Source organism: Ovis canadensis, chromosome 2, assembly GCF_042477335.2.
Source record: "Ovis canadensis isolate MfBH-ARS-UI-01 breed Bighorn chromosome 2, ARS-UI_OviCan_v2, whole genome shotgun sequence".
Classification (NCBI taxonomy): Eukaryota; Metazoa; Chordata; class Mammalia; order Artiodactyla; family Bovidae; genus Ovis; species Ovis canadensis.
This window is the reverse complement of record NC_091246.1, coordinates 7638252-7661884: the sequence shown is the minus strand read 5'-3', so window position 1 is coordinate 7661884 and position 23633 is coordinate 7638252. Positions and strand designations below refer to the sequence as shown.

The 23633-nt window shown below is 48.8% G+C and overlaps 1 protein-coding gene across 1 annotated transcript in view; it reads left to right on the top strand.

The window, feature by feature from the left end:
- Nucleotides 1-23633, top strand: part of PAPPA (pappalysin 1) — a 262349-nt gene that overhangs the window by 29081 nt on the left and 209635 nt on the right. The window contains exon 2 of the mRNA XM_069573842.1: nucleotides 4333-5395. Within this exon, the coding sequence (XP_069429943.1) occupies nucleotides 4333-5395 (1063 nt within the window). The remainder of the gene's footprint in view (nucleotides 1-4332; nucleotides 5396-23633) is intronic.

Genomic DNA, 23633 nt, shown 5'->3' with positions numbered 1-23633 from the left:
ATAAATAAACATCAAGCTTCTGCTGGGCTGTGCAGCCCTTTCACAGCAAATCTGGCTGCCAGAAGATAGGGACGCATTTGAGAGACGAGGGTTCAAGCATCTGATGCTGGTCATGAGACCCAGGGCAGCCTCCTTCCTGGGCCTCTACTTCCTCATCTGTGCAGGTGCCCCAGACGGTCATTGGCTGGTGAATGAATGGGCTCTGGCACTTTCATTGCCTGCTTCTGCCTGCTTACAGCTTTGAGGCAGGCTTATGCTAATTAGGCTTAGATGGTGTGCAGGATTGCCTGTGGCCATTCCATGAGGATGTGTCCCCCGGGATCAACCTCTAGTACCACCCAGATGGTACCAACATTCAGACTGACTCTAACTGTTTCTTTCACTCTGTCTCTATCTTCCTGGAGAACCGCGGGGAAGGATGAGGTGGAGGGGTACTGGCATTCACCCATGTCCTCCAGAGAACACTGTTCCATGTTTGGTATGGAGACATGCAAAGGACGTGTCCTCTAAGCACACAAGAACTGGCAATGATGTGAGGCATCCGATTCAAATCAACACGCATTTTTGAAGCTTCTCCTCCTTACAAGGAACCATTCTCACAGGGAACAAAAGAGCTCTTAAACTGTAGCAGGGAGATCGTTTACTCCCAACTCCTCCTTTCTCAGAAAAGGGAAATAAGGCCTGGCAGCCAAAGGGGCAGGGTGACTTGTCCCCGGCAAGGTCATGCAGCAGACCAGGAGCCCAGACCTCTGGTCCCAGGTCTCCAGTTCCAGGCTGGTGAAACAGCGGTGTCTCCCATCCAGCCCTCTGAAATGTGACTGCTGTTGATTACTTCATTTTTGCCCAGAAATAAATCCCATTCACCACTACACCCCATCCCCCCCATCCCTATTGAAATTCAGTGATTTCCTTTCACCACTAACACCCCAGGTAAATATTTCCCTCTGAACTTTTGAAGCCACTGCTTCAAGGTTCTCGTTTCCCTTACTGTGTTTCCTCTTGGTTCCACTGAAACCCTCCCTTTGCCCTTCCTCTCTGCCTCCTGGGGCTAAGCTGCCTCTTGGTCCTCCGCTCCGTGTCGCAGAGTCAAGCCTTTCTCATTGATTCCCTCTTTTCTCTCAATTGCAAACAGAGGTGGCCGAAGCCCATGTACCCCAGTCCCAGGAAGGTCCTGAACTGAGGGCACCCTACAGATGTGTACACATTTTGCCTTGCTACCCCAGCCAGCCACCTTCCAAAGGCAACAGCAAAGCCAGGCCTGAGAGCCCCTGGTCAAATAAAAACCTGCAGAGAGAGAGAGAAAGGATCCTGTTTCAGATGTGAATTTTCTTATTAGAAGAATTTTCTGTTTGGGAGGTGTGTGGGGGGGTGTTAGCCAGAAGAGGAAGAGAAGGTGAGCAGAGAGGTGGGATGTGGTGAGGGCAGGGATGGGGGGGGGGGGGGCGGTCAAGGGCAGGGGGGCGGGGGGTGAAGTCCAAAAGCCCGTTCTCTCATACTTCCCATAGCTAGCAGTGAAAGACATAGGGGAGCTCATTCCAAATGTGGAGTCAGAGCTTTGGCCTTGGAGAGGTCAGTGGGGAGGTGGCTTTTAACATGCAAGTCTTATAACAGTAGCAAAGCCAATGAGCGGGGAGGGGGTATGGGTTATGATTTCTGAGTAGAGTCTGCCAGTAAATTTGAGGAGGACTTGTGCTTTTTTGAGCCCTCATCCTACCAGCTCTTGATACACCAGTCACATCGTCTTTAGGATACCCATTCTCCCTGGTGTTGCTGTATTTTGTTTTTTATCCTTTCCCCCATTTCATCTTTGACATCACTCTGAGATTCTCTAGCATTTTAACAATGTAGTCCCATCTGGACAGCCACGGTGTGCCAAGGATGGTATAGCCACTATGTCTTTTAAGCATGACAACATATGTAAAGAGAGATAGAGAGGAGGGGATTGAGATCCACAGAGGTGAAGCAATTTGCCCCGGATGTACGGCCAATAACTGTTGTCATCAGAATTACCCTGAGTCCAAAGGTCCTGCTGTTTGTATCCGGCCAAGAACACACTCTGTCTTCTGATTCTCTCTGTCCTTTATCCAGGGAGTCATAGATTAGTGCCTCTGATTCTATTTCACCTTTTCTCTTCTCCCACGCTGTTCAGAATCATCCATGTGCGCATTTGCGGGACACTTGCTGAGTGCCTGCTGTGTACACCCCATAGTGCAAGATGCTGGACAGGGTAGAGATGACCCAGACAGAGTCATCATTCTCAAAAAGTGTCATGTCTAGGGGAGATTCCAAAACTGGAGAGTAAATGTACAGTTTCCTAAAAGTACAAAGAATTCAGAGGAGAGAGTGATTATTCCTCACAGGACCATTAGGGAAATCTTCCTGGGAGAGGTGGTTTCTCTTTTAGCCTTTGGGAAACCTGGAATCACAGAAAATCCCCCGTGGACCAGGCATATGAGGGAAACCTCATTCATTCCCCTCCTTTGCCGGGGAGAGGACCAAGACCCACCAATACATGGTGTTTCATCAAGGCCTGAGAGCAGGTTGATACTGTAGGAGACCCTGGCCATCACTTGAAAGTTGGTAGAACAGGGAATGCTGATAGGGGAGATGGAGGTGGACTTGGAAGCTTGGCCAAAACTACCATCCATGTCAGCTGCTCACAGATTTACACAAAATCGAAGGCCCCAGTACCCACAGAGAAGTACAAACTGTGTGGGCCTTCTCTATTGATTTTGCTAGACACTCTCTGTGCTCATTTGATGAGTGCTAATGGCAGAGGTACAAAGTTATGGTGACCGCAACAATTCTCCAGCTGAAAGTAGGGACTGTCCTCCTAAATGAGCATCTTTTATTCTTTCTCCTATCCCTGCTCTCTCCTCCCACCTAACCTCATACATCATCGAACGCTTAGAATACATTCTTAATTAGAAAGTCCTCTTCCCCATCCAACTGCTTGCCTGTGCCAAGGACACTGGGTATATTCCATAAAAGCTGGGAACAGGAGTTGATGAGAGTAAAGAGACTTAGACCCAGAAAGAATCTACTTAGTGACTTCCTGGGGTTTCCAGGCTAAGTCTAGAGAAGTCTAGCTTGGAACTTTCCCAAACAGTCAACTGAAATTTGGGACAACCCAGGCAGGTGTTTTTATGCAGATGGACCCTTGGTGACACTGATGGGGTAGAGGGAGGTAAAGTTAGTGCCTAGGACGGTGATCCTAGGCTCTGATGGATCTAGGATCTAGTTACCAGCCAGCTGACCTTAAACTATCCCTCTCTTTACCTCCTTCAATTCCTGTTTCCACCTCTGTTAACTTAATATCATCACCTTGAGGGTGCTACATGGGTTAAGAGAATTAATGCATGTGCAGACCTAAACACAATGCCTCACTTGTGACAGAGGCTTGGTTTTACTTAACGATGGAGTCCCCAACATCTGTTTATGCTAAGAGGATGCCTTTTACTTTTTAAAATATTAGCATTGATGTTAGAGAAAAGCAGGGTTGAACTGAGTGTCAGGAAATTTGTCAGTGACTGTGTAACCTAACAAAAACCTTCCATTTCCTGAGTCTCAACTCCCTTAACTTTCGAGTGAAGGAGTTGGAACTGGTAATGTTTAAAAACCTTTCCAGCTCAGATAGTAAGTATGCCCGCCTTTCTTTGGGGGTGAATGTCAGAGCTAGTCAGGACTACTGTTACGATAGAAGCTTTGCAGCCCATGACCATCACTTCTCCAGGCAACTTTCCTGGCACTTCACCGCCACTGATCATTGGCGAGTGCTGGTGGCTGACACACTCCTAGTTATGGTGGCTATAGTCGGCGCTGTCGGAATGAGCACCTTCTATGGACCATTTTCTCCCTTTGATTCTTCTCTTACCTCTTCCTGTCACCATGTATGTCATTCTACACTTAAAAGACACTTTTAATTAAAAAGTCCTCTTCCCCATCCAACGGTTTTGCAAAATCAAAGATTTTCAGATTTTAATTATTAGTAGTATTACTGTTGTTTCCTTTGGCTCAAGTATGTATTCTGCAAACAAATGTCGTTTTTTGTGTGCCCCATACTCAGAACCAATCAAAGTGAAACCACATGGGTTAAAGTTGTGGTCAGAACCTCCCAAAGCCACCTCATCCATGTTATCCATTCCTGTAGCCCTCACCTTGCCCTCGGGCTGGTCCCAGAGGCTCAGTTAGTCACTGCCAGGAGGCCACTGAGCGCAGTTTGTAAACTTCTTCTTCTAGGACATCCTGATAGGAATTTTATCAGAAAGAAAGAACTGTCCCCTCCTTCCTCCACCCTTTATTTATTCATCTTTTTCTTTTGGGGCTACATAGGGCTCTATGACAAATGTTCTTATGCCTCACGTGACCGAGGATGGGTCGTGGGCATTCACACCGTCAGTGACCAAGGCAACAGAGACCCACGCTACTTTTTCTCCTTGAAGACAGACCGGGCCCGGCAAGTGACCACCATCAATGCCCACCGCAGCTACCTCCCAGGCCAGTGGGTATACCTGGCTGCCACCTACGACGGGCGGCTGATGAAGCTCTACATGAACGGTGCCCAGGTGGCCACCTCCGGGGAGCAGGTGGGCGGGATCTTCAGCCCCCTGACCCAGAAGTGTAAAGTCCTCATGCTGGGAGGCAGCGCCCTGAACCACAACTACCGGGGCTACGTGGAGCGCTTCAGCCTGTGGAAGGTGGCCAGGACGCAGCGCGAGATCCTGCTGGACATGGGGACCCGCAGCCCCCAGGGCCCTCTACCTCAGCTCCTCCTGCAGGAGAACTGGGACAATGTGAAGCGGGCCTGGTCCCCCATGAAGGACGGCAGCAGCCCCCGCGTGGAGGTCAGCGGCGCCCATGGCTCCTTGCTGGACACCAGCCTGGAGCCGCCGCTGTGCGGGCAGACGCTGTGCGACAGCCCCGAGGTCATTGCCAACTACAACCGGCTGCCGCGGCTCCGCCAGCCCAAGGTGGTGCGCTACCGCGTGGTCAACCTCCACGACGACGGCCGGGAGAACCCCACGGTGAGCCGACAGCAGATCGACTTCCAGCACCAGCAGCTGGCCGAGGCCTTCAAGCACTATAACATCTCCTGGGAGCTCGAGGTGCTGGAGGTGAGCAACTCCTCCCTGCGCCGCCGCCTCATCCTGGCCAACTGCGACATCAGCAAGATCGGCGACGAGAACTGCGACCCCGAATGCAACCACACGCTGACCGGCCACGACGGCGGGGACTGCCGACACCTGCGCCACCCCGCCTTCGCCAAGAAGCAGCAGAACGGGGTGTGTGACATGGACTGCAACTACGAGCGCTTCAACTTCGACGGCGGGGAGTGCTGTGACCCCAATATCACCGACGTCACCAAGACCTGTTTCGAGCCGGACAATCTGCACAGGTAAGGGAGTCGAGCTCCTCCCCTTTTTGCCCAGGGGTGTGGCTCCTAATGCCCAATGGGGTTGCGGGAATTTCCCAGTTCACAAGGCAGACTGGACCAAGTAATCACAGGACTGCAGGCAAGGTTGGGCTTCCCAGGTGGCTCTGTGGTAAAGAATCCGCCTGCCAATGCAGGAGAGGCAGGTTGGATCCCTGGGTCAGGAAGACCCCCTGGAGAAGGAAATGGCAACCCACTCCAGTACTCTTGCCTAGAAAATCCTGTGGACAGAGGAGCCTGGCAGCCTGCAGTCCATGGGGTAGCAAGGAGTCCGATACAACTTAGTGACTAAACAAATATGCAGCATGAGTCCATTACCAAAATATTTCTGCATCGCCTCCTATGGGCTCAGAGGGAGCTCTCAAGATCCTGCCTTCTCAAAGGGCTCAGAGTCTAAAACTGGACGACCGGGGCTGAGTGCTAACAGCCGCAGTTATAAAGCACTCTGCCGTCCAGTCCAGTGGTCATTAGCCACATGTGACTGGTTTTAAATTAGTGAAGATGAAAATGCAGTTTAAAATCCAGTTCTTCCGTCACACTAGCCACGTTTTCAGAATTCAGTAGCCACCTGGGGCTAGTGGCTACCATACTGGACACAGTCATATGACCACTTCTGTGCTAGCAGAAGGGTCTGTTGGACAGTTCTGGTGGAGCTGGGATGGGCTGGGGTCGGACAGACTTCATGCTTTCTCAGTCACTATGTCATGTCTGAATTTGTGGGACCCTGTGGACTGTAGCCTGCCAGGCTTCTCTGTCCGTGGGATTTTCCAGGCAAGAATCCTGGGTTCGGATCTCTTCCCTTACTTTGTGACCTCTTACAAGCTGTGCCCTCATCTGTACAATGGGAATGACAGTGGCACCTACTTTGTGAAGTTGCTTTGAGGATCAAATGAGGACAGGCAAAGCAAGTCTCTTCTAGGGGCTAGCAGGTGACTACCTCTCAATAAGTGCATCTGCTGTTTCTTGAACAATGAAAGGCAGCATGTAGCATGCATAGGAGGTCAAAGGGGAACAGCTGACTTGCAGCTTGAACATTTTAGGGAAAGCTTAGGTACGGTTTGGACATCAGAGATTGAGTAGATTGAGTTGAGGGAGAAGGAGGATACTCAAGGCAGAGGAGCTTCACATATTGCTGAGAAGAGGGTGGAAAGGGTGGAGGGCAGATTTTCTGTCTAATGCCTGACTTACCCTCTGCCTTGTACTACAACTATGACCAGCAGCCCCCCAAAACACCCAGAGGTGGACCATAGGTGATCGCCATTTGATGTGGGACCCAGGGGGACTAGTTTTAAGTCAGAGAGACTTAAAACTACATCCACTTTCCTGACTTCCCAGATTCATGCTGAGCTTTTCCATTCTCTCCAGCTCACAGAACCCTGGCCTTGCTGATGGCTTGATTGGTTGGCTCATTTGCCAACCTCTGCGGGTTTTCTGCTGACTCTTCTCTTTATGTCTCTCTCACAAGAGCAAGGGCCTCCCATGCACTGACAAAATACCTATGTGCAGAGGAATGACAATGCTGGCAAGAGAATGTCATGCCTGGCTCCAAGCCAGAGAGCACGTCAGCTCAGCCTTCTGGCACCAGGCGGGCCCCTGGACTCTCACCTTGGCTCAGAGATGGGAGCAGCCCATGTAGGTAAAGCCTTGGTGTGTGGCAGGTTCCTTCCAGATCACAATGCACTTTCATCTCTGCTCTAGTTAGGCTTTGATGGCATTTGATGAGAATGACTGAACAGAGTTAGCATTTTGTATTTAACTGATAGGGCCTTCGAGAGTGAAATGACTCAACCAAGGTCCCAGGTCAGGAAAGACATTTGGCTAAATCACAAACGCAGGACTTCTGAGATGAACGTGATGTGTCCTGTCCTGAGCCAGACCTCAGGAGTTCCTGGGGTGCCCAGGGAGAGTGGGCGTGGGAGGATCGATGAAGCGCCAGGAATACTGGAAGCCATTTATCTGTTTGTCCATTTACCCATTCATTCACTCATGCAACAAATGTTTGTTCAGCACGTTCCCAGTGCCAAGCAGGTGAGCACCCGTATCCCTACTTGGTGGAAGGAAATCCAGGCTTCAGAAGAAGGAAGGGACTGACCCCCAGTCACTCAGCTAAGGCATAGAGAGCTTACATTTGAGTCTTGCTCTGTTGACTCCAAAGTTCCCACGGAAGGGAGGTATTTTGAAATCCGAGGAGCAGTGAGAGGCAGAGTCAAAAAGCAGGAGTGACTGGCGAGGTGGCTTTCGTAAAGCCTTTGGGAGAAAACTGCTGAGTATGATTGGGTCAGGACCAAGGGCAGCTGACCTCTGTGGTTGGGGTGCTGGGGCCGTGGGGCCCGAGGTTCCAGAGAGCTGACCATCAGCAGACCGGGCCAGCAGGTGCCAGCGGCCTCCTCTTTTCTAAGTCACGGGACCGCATGTCCAGAATATCCGTGAGCAGCCATTTGGCAGCGCTGTGACCACTCACACCAGGGCCTGTGTGGTTGCTGGCTGGAAAGTGCTGTGCCCCAGGGAGCCCCACCAGGGATGTTTCACCTCCTGATGAAGCTGGAGGGGCACAGCATTCTGGCTGAATCAGCTCTCCTGTGTGCAGAGAGAAACCTGTGGAAGTTTGCAGAGAAAATACTTGCTTTGTGACTTTAAAAACAAAAGGAGGGAGGGAAGCGGGGAGGAAGACATGAATGAAAAAGGAAAGAAAGAGGAAAGAAGGGGAGAGAGGGAGCTAGGAAAGAAGGATGACACCTGTAATAGAAAATTAGAGTGACATTGTCTTGATGATTTTTAACGAAGAGGTAAACTTGCTTTATACACAAGGTATGCTCCTGCGTTGCCTGCCGCTTCCCAACCTCCCTTTCTCTCATTGGGTAAAAACAATAAAGATAATATTTCAATTACTACGTCTCAGTCTGTGGTAGAGAACCAGTTTTGTTTCCTCTACGTTGCCAACCAATTCTTTTGTAACATACAACAAAAATGAACTGCTGTGAATGAAGTATCCCCAGGAATGGTGAAGCAGTGTCAGAGTTCCCTAAAAGTTTCTAAATGCTGGCTCTCCACTTCTGTACTCATTCTGCCATAGACTAATGAGAAGTGGTTGGTGCACAGCTTACTTAGAGTGGCCCCGAGTAAAATTCATCATCCTGACAGCTTATGTAGCAGTTCCTTCGAGTAAAATAAGATCCAGCAGTGATACAGCAGTGCAGACTCCATCAGAGAATTACCATTTCTTCTAACACATTAGAAGTAATTCTTTACCTACTAATCCTTGGGGCCCCTTAGTCCATGTTCTTAGGAGTTCATATGTTACGAAGAGCATCCAGGCCTAGCAGAAGGCTACAGAAGACATCGAAACGATGTCAGATGTCAGACCTAAAAACAGCCTCAGAGATCAGTGGGTCCAAAGCCTGCTTTCCCCATAGAGAGAAGCTGAGGCCTAAGCTCACACAGTCCATTCGTGGTCAGAGTAAGGTTAAGGATCCTCTAGGTTTCCGAGGCCCAGTCATCTGCTGTGATGCAGCTTCTCAGGACTGTGCTGACGTTCTTGCCTTTCACAGATACCTGCTCCCCTACTCTCTGACCTTGCTCTCTTCTTCTGAGCATTTGGGGTCGTGAAATGCTGACATGAGGGAGTCGGGAAGAGAATCAGATAAGGACTTGGGGTGTCCATGAGCCACTGCAGAACTATTAGAGCTAGCTTGGCCATGGGTTTTCCTTGTGAAGAGGCCAGGATAAGGACACCTGAATGAGGCTATGCACGAAGAAGGGGGCTGGGGAGTGGATGTGGGTGAGTGAACAGAACACTGAGGTGTCCACCAAGAGGAAGCAGCCTCAGCAGGGGGTCAGGGGAGGGGTGGGATGAGGAAGGGCTTGTGGAATAAGGAGTCACTCAGTGTTGCTGGGGTCCGGAGCATAAGCAGAAAGGGGTTCAGTTTATCTTGTGAAAAACTAGCCTGCCTCCCTCCCTTCTTTCACTTCTTCAGGCCCTCCTTACTTTCTTCCTTCCCTCCCTCCTTCCTTCCTGTTTTGTCTTCTTTTCTCTTTAAACGTTGAATGCTGCCTTTGTGTCAGCCCTGTCCCTGCCCTTTTGGAGCTCACCATTCAGTGGATAATCCTGGCTTCCCTGACGGCTCAGACGGTAAAGCGTCTGCCTGCAATGTGGGAGACCTAGGTTCGATCTCTGGGTCAGAAGATCCCCTGGAGAAGGAAATGACAACCCACTCCAGTATTCTTGCCTAGAAAATCCCGTGGATGGAGGAGCCTGGCGGGCTACAGTCCATGGGGTTGCAAAGAGTCGGACACGACTAAGCAGCTTCACTTTCTTTCTTTCTCTTATCCAGTGGATAAGAGAGATGAGCAAACAAGGCATCGCGATCCCTGGTGTGAAAGAAGGACCGCCCCCCCCCCCCCCCCCCCCAGTCTCAGCCAAGAGGGGCTGTCTTGGAGGGGAAGCACAGGTCTTTTTATTGGACTGGTCAGTTATAAAAAGACATTCCAGTGACTTGGTTGCAGAGACAAGCCAGGTAGGCAGGACTTCATTTGCAGCCATTAGAAATGTGTGCAAACAGGTTAGAATGTACTTGGTGCATCTTTTTATAAACAAAATGAGAAACCTGACTGTTAATAGAAATCCCCGGTGTCAGGAAATCCAGGGGCAGTTGACCCTTTGGGCTGGGCACACTTCATGGTGAGAGGATGTTGCAACACACCCAGCAGGTTCCTGGTGGACCCTCTAGCTGCACGCTCTGGCATCTTTAGGTGAGCTGCGCTTGAACATCTGTTCCTGTGGAGTAGGACAGATAGATACAAGACCTCCCTGACGATGGCTCCCAGGGATACCTTCTCTTTGTCTTCTCTGCATTATTATTTTTAATGTAACAAGGGCATTCCCCAGGGGCCATGCTTTGTTTTTTTGGCCCCGAGTGGGTGTTGCTGGAATCTTTGGAAAGGGCTGGAATAAGCCTCGAGGCAGAGTCTACATGACCCCTCTGCTAGTGTCTGTCATCCTCCTCAGTCTCTTCTCCTGCCCCTTATCTGAGGCCAGTAGATGGTTTGCCTTCTAATGAGACCTTTTATTGCGTTGTTTTTTTTTTTTCACTTCTTTTCTAGAATGATCTCCCAGAGCATGCACTTTCTTCTCTTCGTTCCCTGCATGTCTAACACAGTTGCATGGAATCAGGGACTCTCTGAGCTGCAGTGAGTGGTGGAGCGGTCCAGCCCCCGTGCCCATAGATGGGGAGCGGCGAGCTCCCTAAAGGGGCAGTGCTGACCCAGGCCTCACAGAGAGAGGGGTCCAAGCAGAGCACAAGTCCTGGGGTCTCGTTTCTCCCTCCCGAGGCATTTCAGTGCCCCCCATTGCCTTGATGTCTTAGCAGCTGGCAACTTGGAAGCACTCTGTTCAGGAAGGCTGTGTTCTTACTCATCATCCATATTTTGGTGAGAGACTTTGATATCCAAGGGACTGTGAGAAATGCCCTAGGGATCGAAGATATGATCCATGTCCTCAAGGTATCTATATGCTGTGGTTTAATGACATTTTGTTACAGTCATTCAAGAGATGGCAGGAGAGCAGATGATTCACTTCCAAATGAACCAGACAGATGATAAGACTTGCATGAGCTCTGAGAAAAGGCAGATTCATGGCAGTCAGGAGCAATCAGGAAAAGTTTTCTGGCAGAGAAGGTATACAGACAGGCTTCCAGCATTTGTAGGGGCTGGAGTGGAAGAAAAGAGCAAGGTAGGAGCAGAGAGATGGAGGTGGGCAGGTGTGGGGAGGGTATAAGAAACAGGTGGGGTAGATGCTTGAGGCTTCATGCCGGTAGATGCTCTCTCTTGATCATCAGGTTACGAACCTCCCACAACCCAACTTAGAAAGAATGAAAGAAGAATTCAGGGGAAACAGATTCGAGCCCTGACGTGGCAGCTTCTTAGCCATGCAAGTCTCTCAATCCCCTCGGGCCTCCATTTCCACATCTGTCCAAAGGGAAAAATAGCAATAATGGTATTTGACCGCCAGGATCACACAACTGCCTCAAGGGTCACACAAAATAACATCTCAGAAAGAGTTCTGGGAAGAGTTAACCAGCACGCAGATGAAAGAAGGCATTGTTGTTTTTTTCTGTAACTTTGTTCACTCTTTTCCAGTAATCATGTAAGAGAAATTGCTTGGAATTTTATAATCAGAATATCGGAGTTTATTTAACGTGACTAACATTCATTAAAGCAATAACAGCAGTCAAGCCTGGTGGAATGGAGAAATGAGGGGTGTTGGAGACTGACCAGGGCTTGGGTCTTGGTTCCTTGTCTGCCTTGGCCCATCTTGCAATAACAGTGACTTGGATTCTCAACGGTCACAGTTGGGTGTGGCATGTCATGAAATTTAAATGAAGCCATGGTGTGTGAAGCACCTGGGCCAGTGCCTGGCACATAGTAGGTGCTGGGAGGCTTCCCTCCCTGCCCCGAGGCACACGTGGGCTCCTCTTCCACCAGCTTTGTCTTATGGAGACTGCAGGCTCATAAAGAAGGTCTGGCTGAAACTGCAGTGCCCACACTGAGGCCATTTGTTCAGATTACTTCCATTCTTAAAATACTTTGTTGTTTTTTTTTTGAGAACTGACCACAGAATTGGTTTTTTAAATGAAGACCACATAACTTCTATCAAATTCATTGAGCTCACACACTAGTTTACTTTGAAAACACCCCAGATGTCTATGTTAGAGAATACATCTCTGCAACAGGGAACGATCCCCTCAGTGTTGAGGGGGGTCATAGTGGGTGGGTCACTGATTCAGTTGAAGCTCCGAGATTTCTCGACCGTGTCCAGCCCACGTGTATGCCTGAGTGTAGATATGCAAACGCCCCATCCAGGCCCCCTGGTCCACGTGGTCTGGTGCCCTCTGATTCAGTCTGAGATTTCCTCATGCTTTTCTTCTGAACAAAGCCCGCCTTGACTCACAGGTTCCGTCTGCGACCCATGAACACCCGTGACTTTGTTCTTTGAGAGCAGACTAGAGGGGTGATAGAGAGAAGGAGGAGGATTGCTTGTGGCCCCTGAAGACATGATTAATAAGATGCTCAAGATATTGCGGAAGAGTGAGGGATCGGGCAGTCCAGAAAATAAATAAGAGCACAAGTTTCAGAGACAGACGGGACGTGGATCAAGCCACTTACTATTTCTGTGACCTTGAACTAGTCTTTTCCATGATCAGAGACTCAGTTTTCTCCTCTGTAAAACCACGAATGAAAGTAACATTGGGTGGTTTTAGAGGATGTCACACCCTTTGAAACAGCACCTGGGACTTAGTGACCTCTCAAAGTAACAATGGTTGTTTGGAGATTTTCTGTCTCTGGGAAACCTTCTGACCTCTGACATGCACACCCCCAAATTCCTAGCCTCTCTCAGATCCTGAGCCCCCTTGCTAGAACCTCCGGGCTGGACTGGGAGTTGGATGTGACCTATTCACTCCGTACTGCCGAGGGCTCTTGGATTTTGACACCTGTCGATTCTGTTTTTAAAAGATTTCCTTTACTCCCAAAGCCTGGCATGTATGAAGTGCTAATATATTCATTTTCCCAAGAGTTAGGCAGCAGGTCACATAGAGTGTATGCATTCCCACCAAAACACACAGGCCTGTCGGGGTCCCAGGATCCTACCAAGAAATTCACCTGTGAGCATCCTAGGGAGGGGGCAGGGAGCCAGGCTCTCAGGACCTACTGGGCAGGGTAGGGTGGAGCTGGTCTTCTGCCTGGGCCTGGGGATCTGGCCACAGCACACCCACCTGAGCGTGTACAGGTGAAGGTTGGGCCCTTTCCTCTGAGACACACCTGGGAGGCCCCACAAGGATGGGCTGCTCCCTCTCTCACCCTTTCCTAGACGTATGTTTCCACCCACAGTGCCCTGGACAGACAAATGGAGCACGCGGTGCCCTTTTGAGGGCCTCAGTGGGAGGCGGCTGGGTTTTCTGCACCCTGTGCCTGGCTCGGTCAGCACTCTCATTCTCCTTCCTCCATCCGCTGGTGACACTGAGCACTTATGACGGCCTCAGCGCTCAGTCAGACGCCCTTCCAGGTTAGGAGACAGAGTGGCTGGACTGTGAGGAAGGGCTGAACAGACACTGGTATAGTTTGTTTCCGTGAAACACATTTCCCTTGATTGATTTCAGCCCAGCTTGTACCTGCCTGCTTGCAGCTGGCCAGTTTTCCACCTCCTGAGAGGGAACCCCCCCCCCCCACCTCCACTCTCACCTTCTGCAGACACAAAAGCACTGTGTGGACAGCAGCGTGTAGGTCACGGGTTTGTCTGTAGGCATTGAAGAGGCTCCCGTCCCTTCATATTTATGGAGGGGTGTTTGCTTTTTCTCCATCCCTCTCTGCTTCTCTTTCTCCCTCTTTCCCAGAGCCTGTGTCGTTTTGTGGGTCTGGTGATGATGGGTGGAAGGTGAGGGGTTTGTGTCCTCCGTTTCAAGCTTCTGATGTTCGATGATTCCAGCCTTTTTGGAGCTCAGCCAGCCAGCCACAGCTCTCAGACTTGAGCTTGGTGTCTCGCTACTGACCCGTGTTGATGGCCACCGAGGGCAGTGGTGACTGTCACTCCACAAGCCTGGAGTGTCTTAGAATCTTCCAGAGTGGGGGGAAGGCAGACATGAGGGAGTTTGCCTGTGGATGCCAGAGCATGTGGAAGGAACTGACTAGATCCTTCCAAGTAACTTCAAAGCCAGAACGGAGTAAGTCGCTTCTCTGACTTCAAATTCTGCCTCTGTGAAATGGGAGGACTGGGACAGATGAGCTCTGAGAACTGTTGCCTGCTCAGGCATTATAGTCCAGGCTTGTGGGGACTGGGGCTACAGTGGAAAAAAAAAAAAAAAAAAAAGGAAGGGGAGAGGTGCTGACTATTGAAAAGTACAAACACATTGACACTGGGGACATTCAGGGAAATGAGAGACAGTCCCTACCTTCAAAGTGTCTGCCAGGCCCCATGTCTAATTGAGCATGACACGTAGAGAGCAGCGATGAGGGAACAGTTATACTCTGTGACAAGTTGAAAAAAAACCCATCCCACTGTCACCCCGGTCCCGGCAGAAGCCTCAAGAAAGAGCTCCACCTTGGGCAGTCTGCACCTCTGCTCTTCTCTTTTCCCTCAGGCCCCGAACGAGGCATCCTCTTTCCAAAAATCAGTTTGAATTTAATTCTACTTTCGACAGCCTGACATAGAGTGTCATACTTTCCAGCATTATTTCCCCATGTTTGAACTCTGACTTTCACATGACCCTTGGAGAGCTGTCTCTTTTTTTAATCCCTCAAGAGACCCAAGTTTGTGGAAGTTACTAACTAGGCTTGTGCAGGATCACGCAGGGACGGTATGGATCTCTGAAAGATGACACTCATCTCCCAGAATGACTGGGTAGTTCTTACTTTAGATGTGTCTATGATTTGCCTAAGGTTAGGTGATCTGTCTCTTGTATTGTTGGAAGAGGGGTTTGCTATGACCAACGTGTTCTCTTGGCAAAAATTCTCAGTTAGCCTTTGCCCTGCTTCATTTTGTACTCCAGGGTCAAACTTGCCTGTTACTCCAGGTATCTCTTGACTTTCTACTTTTGCATTCCACTCCCCTATGATAGAAAGGACATCTTTTTTGCTGTTGTTCTAGAAGGTCTTGTAGGTCTTCATAGAACCATTCAGCTTCAGCTGATACTGGGAAAGATTAAGGGCAGGAGGAGAAGGGGGCAACAGAGGATGAGATAGTTGGATGGCCTCACTGACTCAATCAATGGACATGAGTTTGAGCAAACTCCAGGATATGGTGAAGGACAGGGAAGCCTGGCGTGCTGCAGTCCATGGGGTCACAGAGAGTCGGACATGACTGAGTGACTGAACAACAACAAGGTGATGTGTATGGGCCCAGACTAACACCCAGAAGCGGCCGTATTGACTCACGTTGAAGATAATGTTTAATTCTTGCTCAGATCTGCCCAACTATAAATGTGTGGGGTCAATCTTCACATCACTTAAGTTTTAAATGGTTAAAAATTAGAGTGAAACAACAGTCTAGTGAGATTGCTACCTGTCCTTAGAATTCTGTGGCTGCTACAGCTTGCAACGCAGAGGTGATTTGTCTTTATTTAACTGAACATCAAGTGTAAGGCCAACCACAGGGCTGTCGGCAAGCTGTGTATATCCTTCTCAGTGTGGTCAGTTGTATTATTTATCAATTGTGGTTTTGATCCTCTAAGAAGAAAGTGAGGGGGTGAAGAGAGATAGCTGAGGGCCCTGGAACTGTGCGTTACTGTTATGAGAGCAATGCTTCGACGTGCAATCAACATATGACTGTCCTCCGACTTTTGAACACGCCATCACAGTTCAACTGTTGGTCTTCCTTACAGTTCAGGGGATTCTTCAAGTTTCATGATTTCCCTGAAAATCAGTAAACTCGGAGTCCCTGGGGCTATCAAAGCAGAGATGGTAGAACCCCAGGAGAAGATGTTAGGAGAGTGATGGTTGGTTCATGTGTGTGTGAGGTGGTGGGGGCCTTCGGGGGTCATGTCTGCTATGTGCAAGCCCTGTGTGAGGTGCTGGGGTTGCAATGAGCGTTTCACAAGATAGGTGTGATTCTGCCCTCAAGGAATTTCCTGTGGGTAAATAAGTAGCTAGCTGGAGGAGCACTGCTATGGAGAAGTCCAAGGTGCTGAGGGAAGCAAGGGTGGGTACCTGACTCATCAGGGGTCAGAGTCGCTTCTAGGCTGGGTCTGGGAGGATGGGGCGCATTAACCAAGTGAGTGGAGCTGAGCTTGCCAGGAACCAGGTGTCTGACACTCTGCCTTCTGCTCCACAAGTCTCTAGAAGCCTTTTTCAGGGTGAGAAATGAAAAAAAAAAAGGAGCTGAGTAGTTCTTGATAAAAGGTATTCCTTTTAAATTGGTGTCCTTTATTCTGAGATTATTTTGTTCCTTCCTTTAGAGTCTTACATCAGTACCCGTTATTTTATGATGGGGGACAGCATGTATGGGAGTTCCACCTTTTGAATACTGTATTTATTTTTCAGAATGAGAGATTGCTACTTTCACGCCAGTTTTTAAGATGATCCAGAGATCTGAGAACCTGTCCATTGATCCTCCCTGCCTCTCTGAATCAGCACCCTCCTCTCCTCCTGTCCATATCCTCAGGATTCTCAATCCCACCCATCTCCTGGTTTCATTAGGATCCTATTCTGCAGGCCCGTGATTTTCCTAGGGGTGGACCTTGACCTTCCACGTGACATGACAGCCCCAGAAAAACAGAGCTGGTGGACCTAGAGTTTAGGGCAGCAATGCGGGATGGGATTGGGCGGCTGATATATAGAATCTGAGACTCGTAAAAGGGCAACGCTCCAGCAGACCTCATCAGAACCCGGACCCATCATTTCACCTGCTCTCACTCCTGACCCCACCAAACATCAAATGATCCTTGAGCGTAAATACCTCTCCTTAGACGCGCTCACATCCACCCCGTTTCTGCAAGCCGCTGCCGATGCCTTGACTTTCATCCCTCTTCCAGTCCGTCTTCCACATTCCTCCAGAAAGCTCTTTGGAAAACATGAACCAGATTGTTTTGTTCCCTTCCATAAAAGTCTGCCAGGGTCTGCTTAAAGCTTGCAGAACCTTGCCCATCCTCCACAGCCTGGTGTACAAGGCCCTTCCTGATGTGGCCATTGCTGACCCCGCCAGCTGCCTCTTGTGAAATCACTCCCATGGTCCCAGCTTTGAAACCAGAGGACTTGCTGTGTCCTCTTCTTCTTATGTGTTTCCAGGCGCCTTTTGCTCTGTCTCCCACACTTGGTCCAAGGTGTACTCTTCCTGTGAAAACCACAATGGTATCTCCCCGCCGCCTTCCCCTGGGTAAATGCCATCCCTTTGTGCTTCCGTCACACTCAGCGCTCGCTCTGTCATAACACTTATCAGAGGCAAAGGTAAGAGACCGATGGTTAGAGTGTGTGGGATCCAGGAGACTAGCGATTGTATTGTGTGACTTACATCCTGTGAGTGCAAAGGAGGGTCTTGGGAAAGTGGTGTCCCCACCACTGAACCCTGGTTTCTTCCCCTGCAAGTCTGGGAATACTCATACTTCACACATAAGGTTTTTGTAAAGCTTCAAAGAGACAGTTTTAAAAAGGACTTAAGCAGTGCCAGTGTGCATAATAGTAAACTCCCCCAAATGGTAGGTTTTATTAGTATTATCACATCATGTTGTGACCATCCGATAATTTGTCCTGCTTCGTTCGTAAAACTGCTAGCTCTTTGGTAGAGAAGTGTTTCTCATTCGTATTTTATGCCCAACTTCTAGCTTAAAGTATAGTATATGATATAATCTCAATAAGCATTGGCGAATGAAAGAGGAGAAAAAAATGAATCATATGCAAGGAGAAAGGAAGTTAAGCAGGAAAGAATGAAAGCAGGCAGACCGGAAGGGAGGGAGGCTAAAGGATAGATAATGAAAGAATGACTCATTCAATAAAAGAATTTTAAAAATGATCAATTTTCAATTGATCTTTGATTGCTGCTGTTGCATCTTTCTTAGATTGCATGTCAAGCTTCCATATAAGGGTTATTATCTTTGAAACCAATCATTCAGGATTCTGAGAATTTAAATCAACTCTTCAAGTGTTTTCTCTTTACCTCTTCTCACACACAAGAGGGGCAGATTTAGGCATTTCTGACAATGAAACTGAGCAGGAGAATAAAGTCCAGATCATTAGGCCCCTTGGGGTAAAAGTACAACATCCAGGTTTTAGAACTGGTCACAGTTTGGAGAAAGCTTGTTATTTGGAACAAGGATATGGATGCAATAAACATTCTGAGGTTTATCTTGTTTTAATGACTTGCGTTGAGTGGCTTTGATCTTTATATTTGATAATCACTTTCAAATGGTCTGGTGTGTTCTGAAAGTGGAGGAGTGCCTTACGGACTTGAGATCTTCCATGGGAATGATAGGCTGCAATCAGAATTTGGAAATGGGCAGTGTTATAGGACTTTTTCTGTGAGTTGTAGAAATGGGGCAGCTGCCTATGAGGAAGATAAACACATAGGTCCAGTGATGGAACCAGGGTACACTGATGGAAAGGAGACACGATAAACACTGGGATCCAAGACCAGTTTCCTCTAGATCCATAGTGATGGTGGTGGTGTAATTAATAAGTCCTGCCCAGTTCTTGAGATCCCATGGACTATAGCCTGCCAGGCTCCTCTGTTCATGGGATTTCCCAGGCAAGAATACTGGAGTGGGTTCCTTCTCCAGTGGATCTTCCTGACCCAGGGATTGAACCCATGGCTCCTGCCTTGTAGGCAGTCTCCTGCATGGCAGGCAGATGCTTTACCACTGAGCTACCAGGGAAGCCCCTAGCTCCATGAGCGAGTTAAATAAAATTGCGCATCTTAGGGCCTTTTCATGAGTAGAGCAGTCTTTTAGGGACTTTCTTGTGTATTACCCCTTTGGATTTTTATATTCCCATTTCTAGGTTGAATTTTAAAATCCCCATTTTACAGATAGGGAGATTGAGGTTCAGAGAGATTGAGTGCCTTCTCCAAGGTCACAGGGTCACTTGCTAGAAGAGGGAGGATTTGAACCCTACTCTATCTCTGTCTTAAAATATGGCTTTTTTTTTTTTTTCAAAAGAAAAATAAGGCCAGGGATGACAGTAGTTAGGTAGGTCTTGGTGTATCATGCCAGAAGAAAATAGTGAACACAAAAGAAACTAGTGACTACATATGTATGACTTTGACACACGTATACCCCACTGTCATATCGTTGCATGAAGAATAGGTTTAAGTCCTGAACATTTCTATCTAGAAATCCATCCGAGAACATTTAATTAACATGTAATTAACAGAGTTTTACTGTGTAAGACTGTGCTCTACATGGGCTTCAGGAGAATAAGGATCTAAGGTATTCTATTTAAATGTTGTTGCTGTGGTTCAGTCGCTAAGTTGTGTCTGATTCTTTGTGACCCCATGGACTACAGGATGCCAGTCTTCCCTGTCCTTCACTAGCTCCCAGAGTTTGCTCAAATTGTGTCCATTGAGTGGGTAAACATTACGCTGTCATATTTAAAGAAGTTTCACTTTTAAAAAATAGATGAGTTTTTCTGTAGCACTCTGCTGTGCTTCCCCTTACTTTGAAAGAGGCTCTAGCTTGGAAATAGCCTGTTCTCAGCCAGGAGCAGCTCAGACAAACCCTCTTCAAATGGACAGTATTTACAGGTGGGCAGCACCATTCCCGTAAGCTGCCTGTGCCCATCAAGGGCCCAGGGAGCAGGACTTTGGCTTGGCAGTCCTCAAAGAGCTCAGCCATCACTTCTGCGGTTGGGAATCCATTTGCTTTGAGCGGTAATAGAGACACAGTCTTGACCTGAGCTCACTGTACCTTGCCTCTCACCATCTTGAAAATGGGGAAGCTAGTGCCATATGGTCTAGAGTTGGAAAAACTTGATGCTTTCATTGGAGGGATTGCTGTTGTTGTGCATTTTGAATGCAGTTCCCTTTTGCTTCCCATTCAATGAAACAGGCCCTGACAGTCCTCTCATTGAGATTATTACCGAGTTGTACCATCTCAGGCCAGTGCATTTAGGAAATATGTTGTTGGCACTCACGAGCGAGTGAGATGCATAAAGAAAATATTCTAATGACAGTTGAGTTGAGAGGGCTTTGATCTCCCTCCAGGACTGCTCTCATGGCTTTGAAATGTAGTTCTGGCAGAAGGGGAGAAGCCATGAGAACGCCTTGGCCAGGCCTCGTCCTGAAACTGACATTCCAGGGGACCCACAGCCCTCACAGGGGGAGCCAGATACAAGGGCTGCGCAGGAAGAAAAGAGACACCTAGACACCTCTCTTGACAGGCAGTCGGGAGAGGCTCTGAGCAAGAAGGGACTTTCCAGCTTAGCCCAGCATTTCCCAAGCTCGGTTGGTTGTGCTGTTATTTCATTTTTGGCAAGGGCAGCGGTGGGGTGGGGGAAAAAGGATTATGGTCAAATGTGTTTGGGAATACTTCATACGCTCTCTGTCTTACTCCCATTCTGTATATTAAAGGCTCTGAAAATTCTTGCAATTAAAAAAATATATGTATTGAAGCTTATTTCACAGAGCATGTCCTAAAGCCATCTGACTTGGAAACTCTTTTTTCCTTTAAATATGCCTCTTCTTCTTGTGGATTTAGCCTCCCATAGACCTCGATTTGGAAAATGCTGGTAGTTCACAAGCTCGCTGAATAGATGGGGACTCAGAGCTGCAACCTAGGCAGCTGAGCATAGTGGGAATGGGCTAGAAATCCAGGCAATCAGGTTCTGCACAGGGGTGTGCAGCTGAAATGGAGAGTGGATGCTACAATCCTCCCCACACTTAACTCTCCACACTGTGCCCCCTTGCAAGGAACTATGGCCCTCCCGCCTCGAGGGGAGAGGTGACTTTATTTGTTGGTACAAAAGTGCTGTCATACATGGGCTAGTGACTAGAGGCCTTCCACTCCTTACTTGATTGGGCAAGTCACTTCACTTCGCTGACTCCTGGACTTCCTCATCATGTTTTGAAGTTACACAGTTTATGAGTGTATGTGTATATGTGTGTGCTCAGGCACTTAGTCTTGTCTGACTCTTTGTGACTCCATGGACTGCAGCCCACCAGGCTCCTCTGTTCATGGAATTATCCAGGCAAGAATACTGGAGCAGACAGCCCTTTCCTCCTCCAGGAGATCTTCCCGACCCAGGGATGGAACCTGCGTTGTTTGCATTTCTTGTGTTGGCAGGCAGATTCTTTACTGCTGCACCTCTGGGAAGCTTACAAGCTGCTGCTGCTGCTGCTGCTAAGACGCTTCAGTCGTGTCCGACTCTGTGCAACCCCATAGACAGCAGCCCACCAGGCTCCGCCGTCCCTGGGATTCTCCAGGCAAGAACACTGGAGTGGGTTGCCATTTCCTTCTCCAATGCATGAAAGTGAAAAGTGAAAGTGAAGTTGCTCGGTCATGTTTGACTCTTCGCGACCCCATGGACTGCAGTCTACCAGGCTCCTCCGTCCATGGGATTTTCCAGGCAAGAGTACTGGAGTGGGGTGCCATCGCCTTCTCCGAAGCTTACAAGAGAGGTGCTCAAAAGTTGCCAACCAGAGAGAGCTCTGTATCTTGGAGGAAAGGTGTAGGCAATATAGAGAGGATAAAGATGCGGCTTATAAGTTTGAAGCTTATTGCAGACTGATGGAAGGTACAGCGACGATAATCCTGAGCAGGATAATAGAAACTAGAATCAAAATTAGGAGCCTCTGAGGAGGGTGAAATCATTTTCAGCTGATTTTGGTGTTGCTAATAATTGTCCTTGTAATTAATATAATAATAACGCAATGCAAATAGCCTCGGCTAACCAGTGAGTGCCTTCAAATGTGCCAGGCACTGTGGGAGGAACATTTTCTTCTGCCTCTAGTCCTGCTGACAGCCCTGAAGGGCGGACATCATCTCCCGTCTTACAGGGGAGAGTGGTCAGGAGCCGACACGTGGCACGTAGTGCATGTTAACTGAGCTTAGCAGGGAGGGTAAGAATTTGAAAGGCCGAGATTCAGGGCGAGAGCTTGTAAGGCAGAGAGACTGATGGACGTGCTTCAGGAACGGGCATCGCTGGGCAAACCCAGAGGTTCTTGGGATGAGGAAACTGTAAGAACGCGAGTGGGAGGTTGTAGGGGAAAGAAGAAGATTGGGTGGAAGGCCTGAGACACTGCAGGCTGAGACCAGAGTGACCCGGAGGTGGTTTTTCCCACCAGGAGGAAACAAGAGAAATAATAGGAGATCAGAAAATGCAGGGTGGTGGGGGGAGGTCTGAGCCAGGGTGGTGCTGAGCTGGCTCGGTCCAGCCCTCTGGTAGCCCCTGAGCTAGCTGAGACTCAGAGAGGCAAAGCAGCTTGCCTGTGGATCCGGATCTACTGTCCAGCCAAGTAGAACCTGCACATAAATTAATAAACACAGAGTTTGGGATTTAGATGAATCGGGGGGAGGTAGTTTCTTTTTTAAAGAAATTTGGCCAATTTAGAGCATACATAGGGGACCAACCTCCCTGTGGTAACAAAACGGAGAGCAAGTGGCCCTCAGCAAACCCTTTTCCTCCTCTTAGCACCCATCTCCCTCTACTCTGAACGGTCCTTCTCAGTGTGACCCCTGTGCTCTCTCTTGCATGCATCTGCAAAGGGAATAAGCAAACCTTTTCTTAAAAATTAACTGTTTTCAGCAGTGCAGTCTTCGCTGCTGTGTGCGGGCTTTCTCTAGTTGCGGCAAGTGGGGGCTACCCTTGGTTATGGGGCCGGGGCTTCTCTAGCTGCAGGGCGCAGGCTCCAGGCGTGTGGGCTTCAGTAGCTGCGGCTCATGGGCCCTGGAGCGCAGGCTCGGTGGCTGTGGCGCATAAGCTTAGTTTCTCCAAAGCATGTGGAATCTTCCCGGACCAGGGATCAAACCCGTGTCCCCAGCTCTGACAGGTGGATTCTTACCCACTGTGCCACCAGGGAAGTCCAACAGAGCTTAAAGAGATGGAGTACGAAGTTAAATACACGGGCTCCTGTCCCCAAGAGTTTCCCCTGATACTTTTGGGAAACACCCAGTTTGGCTCTGAACAGGTGGGAAGACCTGAGCTAGCAGAAGAAAATCTTTTAACCACAGAACTATTCTCCTTTGCGTGGGTCCCCCCAAAAATAACTGAAGAGGAAAGGGGCCATCTCTTTAGGGAAACAGGAGCTTCTCAAAGTGTGAAAAATGAAAACCGGAAAAAAAATATATATATACAAGCAAGGGAGAGTCTGTTTATTTAATTTCCCACATATCTGCCTTGAGCCAGGATGAATACCACCCACCGAAAAGATTGGTTTCTGCAATTATATCAGAATAAACAACCAATTAAAACATCTTCCTGCCCCTGCCCCTGCCCCACCCTTCTCTTCCTCTCTTGAAGCTTTCTCAGCCTGGAGCCGTGGGACAAAGAGGTGACTCTCTCTAATGCCATGTGCGTTCTCTGTGCGAGAGAGCGGTAGATGGAAATGGGCAAATCAATTGAAAATTAATAAATCGCGTGGGAAGGGCTGACGCAGGGAAGCCTCGGCGTCTGGTGTTTTCACTCTGCTCCCACTTGTTGTTTCCTTTCCCTGTGGCCCTGAGGGCCCGGGATTGAAGGTGAGGTTGGGGGAAGAGTTGGACACATGGAGATTTGGACTTGGCCTTGTCAG